At 48.3% G+C, this 12,566-nt stretch overlaps 1 protein-coding gene across 2 annotated transcripts in view; it reads left to right on the forward strand.

Annotated features, from left to right (window-relative positions):
* INTS6L (integrator complex subunit 6 like) overlaps positions 1–12,566 on the forward strand; it is a 120,515-nt gene that overhangs the window by 26,196 nt on the left and 81,753 nt on the right. For both annotated transcript variants that reach the window (XR_010985499.2, XM_068124373.2), the window contains exons 3-5: positions 11,606–11,755; positions 11,929–12,018; positions 12,210–12,393. Coding sequence is in view for 1 of the 2 variants with exons in the window: in XM_068124373.2 (XP_067980474.2) it covers positions 11,606–11,755; positions 11,929–12,018; positions 12,210–12,393 (424 nt within the window). In the remaining variant the exon portion in view is untranslated. The remainder of the gene's footprint in view (positions 1–11,605; positions 11,756–11,928; positions 12,019–12,209; positions 12,394–12,566) is intronic.

The following is a 12,566-nucleotide window of genomic DNA, read 5'->3' on the forward strand; positions in this document are numbered from 1 at the left end:
TCTCGAACAAAGCAGATGTTGGGGGGGGGAAACGGCAGAGGGCGGACTTTAGCGCGGCTGGCGGTTACTCAGCCTTGCTCACTCGCGCGTCTCAAATGCGCTGTATTCATTATAAACGCGTCTGGCTGCGCCCACGTATCTGTACCATCCGCACACGCGGCCAACTCGTCTCCTTCAATACACTCCGAGCTGGCTAGCGCGCGCGTTCTCATGCAAGTGCGTCAAGTTCATCAGCTTTCACTGCTTATCAAGTTCTTTTGCCCATCCTTTTGCCGCAAGTCCTGCGTTCCTCTGCGAATCCTGGCGTGCAAGTCCTTCTCATTAAGTGTTCCCGCGCTAGTCCTGTCGAGGGCTTTTGCGCAGCGGTTTTATAGCTACGCCCCCCGAACCTTCTGGAACTCACCCGAACCTTCTCACCACGCCCTCAGACGCCACGCCGCCGTCACCACCCTCGAGCTCTGATTGGCGGCTCGTGCTTACCGTCAGCGCTTCCGCCACTCCCCCTCGACTCCGCCCCGACCTTCCTGGGCATGCCTCGTGTTAACTCGCCCAATAATCAACCAATGCTTAGCAAACTGGATCGAGGCTAGGGTGGCTGGAAAATCGGTGGCAAGTAGGGCCTATTCTCCTGGATCCTACTCAACACAGAACTAACAAAGGAGAAGGACTAAGCTTACACATACTAAGACATAACTATACTATCGTGAGGCTACATGTTGCTTGTGTGACTAACTATGAGGGGCAAACTTTAACCTTTCTTAAACTCACTTGACAGACTCAAAACCGCAACACTGCCCCCCTCCCTCGTCAGACGCATCCCCGAGTCGAACCTACAAAAACTGGAACGACCGGTTTTGAGAAAGACTTGGGACTAACTTTTAATTCCGTGTGACACTTAGATGTGGTTCCCTCTAACATTTACTCTAACCCGTGTGTGCGACAGTTTTACAACACTAAATATGTCCCACCTACTGCGCTGAGTAGCTAACTGACAGACTCACGCCCACAATTAACCGAATTGCGCAATTATTTTCAAACTAAACATAAAGCCGGTGGGCAGCATTTTATATACAAGCACAAAACCTAACCTTATTTACAGTTCTATGACCCAGGACCTGTCCTTTTTGAAAAGAAGAATGGAGGGGAAAGAAAGCACAGCAATGCACAAAAACACATTCAAAAGTCATCACAACACTTGCTGCTTGGCTCCTGGATGTTGCTCCTTGCTTCCTGCATATTCTGTGTGCATAAAACTTACAGTTCTTCTTTCCTAGCACACCAATAATAAAAATGTACAAAAAGTGTGTTAGTTTTTATTTTGCCAGCAGGGCCAACCCTATGTGGTCCAACTGCGTGACTGATGCCACTCAAAACAAGTGGTCCGAAGATACAAGGTGAGTCTGCAGCCAAGTGCTGCACAGCAAAAGTGTAAGGCCACAAAACCTGTGGTCCATAATGTGTAATGTGATGATGTGCAGCAAAGTGTCAGTGGCAGCAAGTGCTGCACATGTGCAGCAAAGTTATAACAATGCAAGGAATACGGCAGCAAAGTGCTGCGCAGTTCAGCTGCACGGGTGTAGAAAAGTGCAGCAGGGGGTGCTGCACATGTGCAGCAATGTGCAGCTGCACAATTCCACCTCCAAAATGGTCCTGGGGTGGGGGAGCGACAAAGCACAACCGGCAAAGTGGAAAGTGCACAGAGGTACACAGCAATACCAGGTAATGCAGCATGAGGGGCGCGGAAGAGCGAGCAGAGCAAGCTCGTCCCTAACCGTTCGTGCCCCCCAACGTCAGCTTACACAACCCTTGCCCTTCCCTGTATTTACAAATTCGTCACTACGTCCTGTCTCCCATATCCCCCTCTACTCCAAATTCATCTCCCAATCCCTCCCTGGAAGGAAGGAATGGAATGGAACAATGTCTCATCACGTCATGATGCGTCTTACTCACTCAAATATTTGCACTTGGTCTTGGTGCGGAGCTTTGTCATCCTCGGTGAATGGATGTGGATGGCGCGAAGGGAATTCTCTTCCTAACTACTCTAATGACATTAACTTTTAAACTAACCCGGGGTCATGCCCTGCCAATTGGCCATCTTTAAACTATGTGGTTCTAAAAACAAATTCCCCATTGACCACTCTCCGGTGCCCTAGAATTTGGGTCTCACTCCCCAATTTTTCACACTGTGCCTTTGCACAATTTCGGGGCTGGGTCGTGTGGCTCCACTAGCAGGTCTAACTACCTGCGCACCTCCGCCACTGAAGTCGCCACCCGAGCTTACCTGCTCTTGCGACTACCTAACTGGGGAAGGCCCCTCCTGGCTCTTTACCCCTCTGATGCCCTCTCGGGCATTGGGCTACCCAGGTCCTTCTCCTGGATCCTCGGGCCCCATTGAACAACTACTCACGACTACTCTGACTGGCTCCCAGAGCCTACCTGCGGCCTCACATGGCCGACAAACTACCAGTGGCGGAGTGCTCCAATAACCATACGCACCAACAAAGCCCACACGCCTAGCCATTTCATAGACTCATGCACCCAACCAAGCACTTCTTGCTACTTCCCGCACCACAGATGTCAATATCCAAACAATTTACCTAAGCCCTCTACCTGGCTTTAAACTACCCACCACGGGTATTCGTGAATGGGTCCATCTCCCCCCATTCACTCCTTCGCACCATGCATTCCACACCTTTTACTTCACACCAAGCATTCCACACCAAATTTTCTCACACACCACTTATCTCACACACCACTTCTCTCGCACACCTCTTGTGCTTACACACCACATATCTGGCACACCTCTTGTGCTCACACTCCTTCTGTCCATACACTCCAAACACAATTCCATTTATCTCAATACAAGTCCTCGTTATTCTCAACCAATTCCTCATTTTCTCAATACACAAATCCTCACACACACTGTTATTCTCAAGCAATTCCTCATTTGCTCAATACACAATCCTCACACACGGTTATTCTCAACCAATTCCTCATTTGCTCAATACACACAGCATCATCTAACTACCTGCCCCTCCCCTAACACTCGTGCTTCCCCGTCATCCCTTACACTAAGCACTCCCTCGTCGTTATCATCCTTCTAAGCTACCTACGTCCCCTCTACCTGTACAAATGTCTCTACTGAATTCTTGTCCCTATACTGTCATCTAGATCCCTAACAATTATCCTCGCCCACCCTCGGCTAGCTTTGGTGCCCCATGGAGGTAACCATTGCTGGTCCCTCCATGTGCATGTCACTGCCATCCCCCTAATCTAATGCTCATGAGCCCCGGTTGTGAGGAATGGTAAAGCTACCTTTCCCCCACGCCGGGCACCATTCCCCAACACTATTGCGATCCGTCCACTGTACTATGAGCCTCTCCGTGCAGAAATACATCTTCGTCACAGCTCGGCTTCGAAAAGCCGAGCGATGCATGCGGGTGGTTGGTCTACTGCTGGTTGGGTCCGTCCGGCATGTTCGATTCAGCAGAGGAGGCATGGTTGGGCCGAGGTTCAGAGGCCTATCCCTGCGCGAGGCCTTGCGGTCCCACGCACGATGGCCCCAACCGCCCACGGTCGGAGCACCGCAGCCGCCAGGGGGCGCGGCTCCGATCTCTCCTACCCCCCCTCGAACCGTGCCGATCGCCTTTCCCGCCACGACGCGGCACCGATCATACAGGGCGGGGCCCGGCGTGAACTGTGCACGCCGGTCCTTGTGAGACCGCCGCGGCAACGAGCCCCACCGATCCCTGCAGCACACAAAGCACACAACTCACCGAGGGCTCACGTTGGCTATACGTCGCGCTAAACGCTACCCCGGTCTGCGTCGATGCTCGAGCGGCGTTCTCAACACTCGCGACCTACTCCACTCTCGTACACCACGGCGCCCCAGCGCCTCCCATACACTCCCTACATTCTGTTACTGCACTCTCCTGTGCACACTCTTCTCTTGCACACTCAGGTGCACACTACCCAGGCGCACTCATGCCTTTCGCACACTCCGTTACACACTCCCTCGTTACGTACTCCGTAACGTCCACAGGTGTGCACTCTCCTGGTACACACCCAATCACGCGCTCTGGTGTACACTCCTGCACACTCTACAACACGCTCTGGTGTGCATTCTCCCTCACTCTCCTCGGCCATCGCACACTCTGTAACACACTCCTCTCCGACGCACTCTTCCCACTCACATTCCGTCATACACTCGCGCCCCGGTGCACACTTCTCTCGCACACGCGCGTCATTCGCTCGCGTACACCGCACAAAGGACCTTCAACGAGCACCTGGGTTGCGCCTCGATCCCAAGCATGCCAAAAACCTTTTCCCGCCATACACATTCCCGCTCACCTTAGGGACCTTCTTCTCCGGCAGCAGAACCTGCAAACTTTCCATTTTGTTAGGAAGCATGACATCACAATGCAAACACAGACTTTGCGCGCATTCCATTTCTTCCCTCTGTGCTATATCCTCTATTTCTGCCGTCTCTTCGGCCCCAATTGTTTCTGCAATTTCTTTGATTTATTTTTCTAGCTCGACGATCGCCGGCGCGCATAAAATTTTATTTTCCAATTCGGCCGCCGTCAGCTTTTCCACACCCCCGAGTCTCGATTTCTATTCCCTCGGTCACTTTAGCCGCGCTCTGCTCTACCTCGCTCTCCCCGCGTTCCTCGCACCGCGTTACCTCGTTGCGGCCCTTTGCGACCTCCTCGCTCAGCTTGCGCCTTATGTCCTTCCCTGCCTCTTTTATTTCCCCTTTCGACGCCACCCTCATTTTTTCCAATTGATTATTTTGGGCCTCCATTTTGTTTTCCAACCCATTTTTCACCTCTTCCAATTCCCGGGTGGATTTGTCCCCCAATTCTTTCATTTGATTACTTTGAGCTTTGTATTTTATTCATGTCATTCTTTTGGGCGTCAATTATTTCCTTTTTTGATTTGTCCCCCATTTCTTTCATTTATTTGGTGGCTTTGTCACCTTGGGTGTCCATTTTTGCCTTCATCTCCCTCATTTCTGCCATGAATTGCATCATGAGTGAATACAGGTCCGAAACCGCTGGCACCACGGGCTCTGCTCTCTCCGCCATGTGCGAGGGGCCGCCATTTTCTACCCCTGCTGCTGGCCCCTCATCAATGTCCTCCTCTTCTCTCAATTCTTCCCGTGGGTCCTGGGTCATTAATTCCTCCTTATCTACCTCCTCTTCTACCCCCACCGGCATTCGACCGCTTTGGCTAGCCATGGCACGAATTTCAAATTTTGATTTTAAAACTAAATTTCGGTCGCTCGCAATTTCAAGTGCGTGAAACGCACTCCGGGTCCAATCTCACTCCCCGACACCAATTGTTACAGCCAATATGTACAATTGGTGTCCAAAATTTTGTCTAACAATTTTTTGTCCCAGGTTCCAAATCCCGATCCCTGACACCAATTGTTACGGTTCTCTACGCCGGCCTTCTTCCACTTACCAAGGGGGGATTAATCCCCTTGTCTTTACTGGGCCTGGCGGAACCGAGACTTATTACGTCCCTCCCGGACACACGCGGAGTAGGGTTTCGGGACTACTGCTCGCTCGTACCTAATTCCCCGCGCTGCCCTGGGAGCGAGGAAACAAGTCTCGCACGAACCACGTGTGGTTTGAGTACGCCGAGCGGATTGCGTACACGTGGTCCGTGCAGTCTTACTTAGTGGAACCTGATTGGAGCGATCTTATTCGTGCCACGCTTAGTCAAATGGAGAAACCACAGAAACGGTCGAATCAGGAAGAAAGGAAGAACAAATTGGTTTAATTATTCCCACACATATATGCAGGTTCAAGGACGAAGAGACACAAAGCAATCCTTAAGCAGTCTTAACTTATCCCTGGGACAACGGGCCCGTCTCACACTCACACAGGGAATTGCAGATGGGCAGGTGTTCCCCAACGCGTCGAGAGATAGTCCCTGTCTGGCTCTCCACGGCCCTGGCACGTCCCGCGAAGATGGTGACAGGCGAAGGCAGGGACTCGTAGCGCGTCTCTCGAACAAAGCAGATGTTGGGGGGGGGGGGGGGGGAAATGGCAGAGGGCGGACTTTAGCGCGGCTGGCGGTTACTCAGAATTGCTCACTCGCGCATCTCAAATGCACTGCATTCGTTATAAACGCGTCTGGCTGCGGCCGCGTATCTGTACCATCTGCACATGTGGCCAACTCGTCTTCTTCAATACACTCCGAGCTGCTAGCGCGTGCGTTCTCGTGCAAGTGCGTCAATTTCATCAGCTTTCACCGCTTATCAAGTTATTTCGCCAATCCTTTTGCCGCAAGTCCTGCGTTCCTCTGCGAATCATGGCGTGCAAGTCCTTCTCATTAAGTGTTCCCGCGCTAGTCCTGTCGAGGGCTTTTGCACAGCGGTTTTATAGCTACGCCCCCCGAACCTTCTGGAACTCACCCGAACCTTCTCACCATGCCCTCTGACGCCACGCCGCCGTCACCACCCTCGAGCTCTGATTGGCGGCTCGTGCTTACCCTCAGCGCTTCCGCCGCTCCCCCTCGACTCCGCCCCGACCTTCCTGGGCCTGCCTCGTGTTAACTCGCCCAATAATCAACCAATGCTTAGCAAACTGGATCGAGGCTAGGGTGGCTGGAAAATCGGTGGCAAGTAGGGCCTATTCTCCTGGCTCCTACTCAACGCAGAACTAACAAAGGAAAAGGACTAAGCTTACAAATACTAAGACATAACTATACTATCGCGAGGCTACATGTTGCTTGTGTGACTAACTATGGGGGGAAAACTTTAACCTTTATTAAACTCACTTGACAGACTCAAAACCGCAACAGTATTATTCCAACTTGACCCACGGCGGGAGTATGCGCTCTACTGAGTGGCATTCTAGTTCGAATTGTCTTAGAAAATTGAATTTATATTTGTTTGAAATATAATTATACAAACATATTTTGTTTTGAAAGATATATATTTATATTTAAATATATATTTATTATATATTTAAAGTTGATATTTCATTGAATTTATTACAATTGATTATTTTAATTTATTACGAGTCCCACACCCCCAGATTTTGGTCCCCATACCCCCAAGGGGTATGGATATCCCAGGTTAAGACCCCAGGCCTAGTGGGACGCGCATTCGCTATTGAGCTATCTAATCTGCGTTTGAATCCCGACCCAGCTATAAACTGGCGTCCTGGTGTTTCATAGGCAGGGTTATTCATCAATGTGTGTGCAGTCTCTTGGATGGACCCTAAGCCAGAGGACCCATTTGCCAGCACTGGTTGGTGGACATTAACGATCCCCTGGTGTGTTGCATGGAGAGTAAGAGAGTTATTGTGGACACGCTGGGAAAATTGCAAATCGATGCCATTTTTGTCCCCCGTCGCACCGCGGAGCGAAAGGGGGACTATAGTTTTCCCCTCCGTCCGTGCGTGCGTGCGTGCGTCCGTGCGTGCGTAAGCGAAGGACCGAATTCTAATTTGGTGTGCGGGTGCAACCCACGTCAAAATCCAAGATGGCTGCCGCCATGTATGTCTGACGCCATGTATGTCTGAACCTTGTGAGCGGAATATCTTGAAAAATAAGCGAAGTACCAACTTCTAATTTGGCGTGTGGGTGTATCTAGGCATAAGGAAGAAAGCTATTGAAAATTGGGTTGCCACGTCAAAATCCAAGATGGCCACCGCCATGTATGTCTGAACCTTGTGAGCGGAATATCTTGAAAAATAAGCGAATTTCCAACTTCTAATCTGGTGTGTGGGTGTATCTAGGCACAAGGAAGAACGCTATTGAAAATTGGGTCGCCACGTCAAAATCCAAGATGACCGCCACCATATATATTTCTGAACCTTGTGAGCGAAATATCTTGAAAAATAAACGAACTACTAACTTCTAATCTGGTGTGTGGTTGTATCTACGCATAAGGGAGAACGCTATTGAAAATTGGGTCCCCAAGTCAAAATCCAAGATGGCCGCCTTGCATCTTCCACTTTGTCAACTCGCATCACCTCACCGACGGGGGACCTCGTTTTTTTGTATTCCAAGTCAAGGCTCGTGTAAAAGCTAACATATGGAAAAATATAATAAAGGGAGTGGGAGACGAGGGGGAGAGAGAGGGAAGCACAACAACAGTAGAGAACATGCACATCGGGAAATCTGTGGAAGGGAGAGGGCTGGGGCGGGGTACACGGGATGAACAAGAACAACACTAAAAGGACTTTCAGGAAAGAAATCGGAATTTGAAGTTGGTAGATTTGGGGTGGATTAACGGGGGTGGAAAAGATCAAACTTTTGGATGTGGGGAAGATAAGAGATGATGGTGAACAGGTGGTTTGAATGGTGGTGAATTCCAGGTGCATCAACAGTGTAATGGACTTGTTACAAAACCTTCAGCCCATTACCTTACAAAATTGTTTAAACACTAACTCATCTAACAAGTAAGCACTACCTTTTCACCAGAAATAGTTCCTCATTCATGGAAATGTACTCTATGCCAAAGATACTTTTTAATGGAATAATCTTTGTATATATTTGTTTACCTTTTTGGATACAAAGTCGAGACTTGTGGAAGAGCTACTAGAATGCAAAACAGCTATATCAGAGTGGATAACTGGGAAATACACCCACATCAGGGTACAGGGACACTTGGAGGAGGAATGTGCGAGACAAAGTTCATGAATGGAATGAGTAAATGGAAAGATGGGTAATGGGAGTGGGGAGAAAACACAATAACACGGAGAGGAAGGGATCAGTTGAGGCAGGGGTGGGGACGAAGGGGGTTAAAGAGGGTTGAAAATATGATTCTAAATGAGGGATGATGAGAGAAGGAGGTGAACAGTCATCTTGAAGCCCTGTGGAAATGAGGTTGAACAGAGAAAAGTTGATTTCACAGATGGGAGAAAAGAGGAACGAATGAGTGAAGGTGAGCCATGAGCCTGGATGTTGGCATTTTATCGGAAGTGGGTTACTGGCAGAACACATGCTATGCCCTGGAGAAACCTTGGCGGAGGGTGGTTTTTGTGGGTTGAGTGCAAGATCAGAAAGGAGGCAGTATAGAAGACCAACCACCAACCTGTCTGCAATAAGGAAGTCCAGAAATTCCTCTTTGTTATGTGAGATTACAATCATATTTTGAAGGTCTTAGACTCCACGGTGTCAGGACTTGAAAGTTGTCAGGTTGGGACACCTGGCCAAAGGAGAGACTAGTACGTCGTAACTAGTTGTACCCGCCGTGGGTCAAGTTGGAATAATACTGTTGCGGTTTTGAGTCTGTCAAGTGAGTTTAATAAAGGTTAAAGTCCGGATTGGACTGGTTCACGTCATATGGTACCAAAGACTTAAAATGGTACGTGCTGCTTCCTTGCTTGGAAAGGTAGAACATGGACATTCCCCATCGGTTGACATCCATGGGGAGGAGGAAATTCCTATTGAGGAATTCCGAAGCTGTGAATGGAGGATTTTTAGGTTGTCAGAAGCTTGGATTTGAGACAAAGGATGTCCAGATGACACGACAAAGGATGTCCACTGGCCAACTTTGATATGGTTTGCCCAAGAGAGGTTGTGACTGATGGTGAGGCCCAAAAGTTTGAAGGAAGATTAGCTGGATTTGTTTTGAAGAAAGATTACGTTATTTGCTGCACAATATTATTCAGGAGTGAGTATATAAGAGAAACTGATGGGTTTGGGATGATGACTTGTGGTCAATAATTCCCACCTGCCGCCGCTACCCATAGCCGATTATGAAGTGAGACCGCAGCACCACATTTGTGTTGGCAAAGGGACCAATGGATCAGCACTTGTACCAAAAGGCTACTTTCTAGTTGGTCAATAACCAAATATGTGAAGGTTCAACAAAGCTTTAAAAACCCAGGAACAAATGTTGGCTAAGGTCCAAGGCAACCGTGTGAAGGACCTATATGAACGTGACCACCTAAACCAGAAGAAGACTCCCTTAACATTGTCCTTTTTAAAAAAACAACCTTGCTGAACAGAAGGTACTCTCTTCTGTGTCATCTGTACTTCTGTGGCATACAAACGGTTCCCCGAATATCATGGGAGAACTGTGGACAGAAACCCTACATTCTGTGAACACCTTCAGAACGTTGTGTCAAAGACAGAGTAACGGGTTAACTTTGTTCTCAATCTTTTGTGAACGACATGTAGAACCAGCACCACCATCCTTCACACAGACCAGAGCTAATGATCAAGAGGAAGAAGTATAGGAGGAAAATGATGAGAAAAATAGGAAGAAAGGGAAAAGATGGAAGAGGGTGATGAAGAAAAGCAAGAGGAAGAGGAGGAAAAAGAAGGGTTAAAAAGGTGACCTAACAGGACTCCTCATCTTGTACCTTACCTCGTCATCATTCACCCAGAGCTTCACCCAACACAGCTACCTACCGCATGGTCGGGTTGTCTGCGACGGAACCGATACCCCTCACTGGCTTTGCTAGTGGGGAAGGTGACTGTGACACCTGCCAGGACTCAAAACAACACCTGGCAAAGGGCGGATGAGCTCCCATAGGGAGCCAACGGCCAACCAGTAAGGAGATGGTGTCTCCTAAAAATATCACCCATCCGGATTGGACTGGTTCACGTCATATGGTACCAAAGACTTAAAATGGTACGTGCTGCTTCCTTGCTTGGAAAGGTAGAACATGGACATTCCCCATCGGTTGACATCCATGGGGAGGAGGAAATTCCTATTGAGGAAATGCCCCACTGAGCATGCTGAGAAAAGCAGTGCCATTGTTATGACATCGCTGGTACCCAGAGTATCCCAGGAAGTGACGGCACTTCCCCCAAGCTCAGTGGCTGTGTTAAGTGTTTGTCGTGTGTGTGTGTGTGTGTGTGTGTGTGTGTGTGTGTGTGTGTGTGTGTGTGTGTGTGTGTGTGTGTGTGTGTGTGTGTGTGTGTGTGTGTGTCAGTCAGCTCTATTACGAGCCTTGGCCCATGTATTAAAAAAAAAACAGTCAATGACGCTGGTTTATGCCACAGAATACTGCGCCCCTGTCTTGGCCAGAAGTACACGTGCAAAACTGGTGTACATCCAACAGAGCAAACACAGTGTTGCGGGCAGTTTCTGTGGCCCCACAGGGCACACCACAATTTTCGCTACTAATCCTAGCTAATATAGCACCGCCACAAAAACACCAAGATGTGGCAAGTGTTCACCAATATCGATAGGCCATGGAAAATTTTGGCTTCCATATAAACTGTGGCATTGCATGCCCACCAATGATCAGCCTCCGGTCCCCTCATTAATTTTTTTTATTTTTATGTCAAAACCAAAACTCTACTACGGATCAATATTCTTGGGAATTTTCACATTCTAGTTATTGCAGATAATCTGTGTTAACACAAGTCTAATTTGCACCACTGATTCAATGTTATTTACTTATTTTGTGTACTATGTTTCTTTCACAAGCTATATATGTTATGCATGATATATAAGTCCTGCATAAATGATGTATTTAAGGTTAATTGAGATGGGGAAATGGCCTTTTCAGGCAAAAAACGTCTTGCATGTGCAATAAATCTGTATTATTGATGTGATAGCATGGTAAGTTTCCGTGGGATGGTAATAAGGCATGCATGGCAAACTCTCCTGTGATGTGAAATGCAGGCTGGCTGGAAAGAAAATCATGCAACCTTCATGAATGAGTTGAAGACCCTACAGGCGACAGGACTGACTACGCTCGGGCAAGCATTGAAAACGTCTTTCGATTTGCTTAACCTCAACCGCCTTGTTTCGGGAATCGATAACTATGGGCAGGTGCGGCTGCAGTGCTGATGATTGATTGATTGATCGTTCAGAGGCAGAGAGTGTGTTGGAATGAGAACCTGTTGTTTGGAGAGTGACTTGCAGATGAGTGGAAGCGACAGTGTATGGTTTGTGTGAAAGATGCCGACCAGTGTGAGGATTGACTATGAGGGCCATGTGTTCAGGGACGAAATCCCTTCTTTCTTGAAACTGCTGTGGTCATCACAATCACTGACGGAAACAAGCTGAGCTCCAGCTCAAGTGTACAAGATGAGGTAAGGCCTGTTGTCACCTTTTTAACCATGCTTCTCCCTCTTCCTCTTCCTTTTCCTCTTGCTTTTCTTCATCATCCTCTTCCATTTGTCCCTTTGTTCCTATTTTTTCTCATCCTTTTACACCTCTACTTCTTCCTCTTTATCATTAGTTTGAAATTCACATTTTTGATATTTATTTCTCACTTCTCTAGTTGCACCTTCCACTGAACTCACCTTTGCCAGGCAGTGAGTTGACTAAAGAACCTTTTCGTTGGGATCAGCGGCTGTTTGCGCTGGTTCTGCGCCAACCAGGGGGTCCCCCAACCGAACCAGAGCAACTTGGGTCTGTTCCTCTCGATGACTCCCCAATCACACCTATGTGTGACGTCACAGGAGGTAAAACTCAGGTCACTAGTACGTGCACAGAGATGATTTTTTTCATAGAGACAGAGACAGAGGCAGAGTGAGAATGAGTGTGTGTGTATATATCACATGTGAGACAAAGACATTACTAGACAATGTTCAAACACATGTAGTATTTGGATTCTAACCTGGGTCTGTTGCATCAT

Source organism: Myxine glutinosa, chromosome 8 (genome assembly GCF_964187855.1).
Source record: "Myxine glutinosa chromosome 8, kmMyxGlut1.1, whole genome shotgun sequence".
Taxonomy (NCBI): domain Eukaryota; kingdom Metazoa; phylum Chordata; class Myxini; order Myxiniformes; family Myxinidae; genus Myxine; species Myxine glutinosa.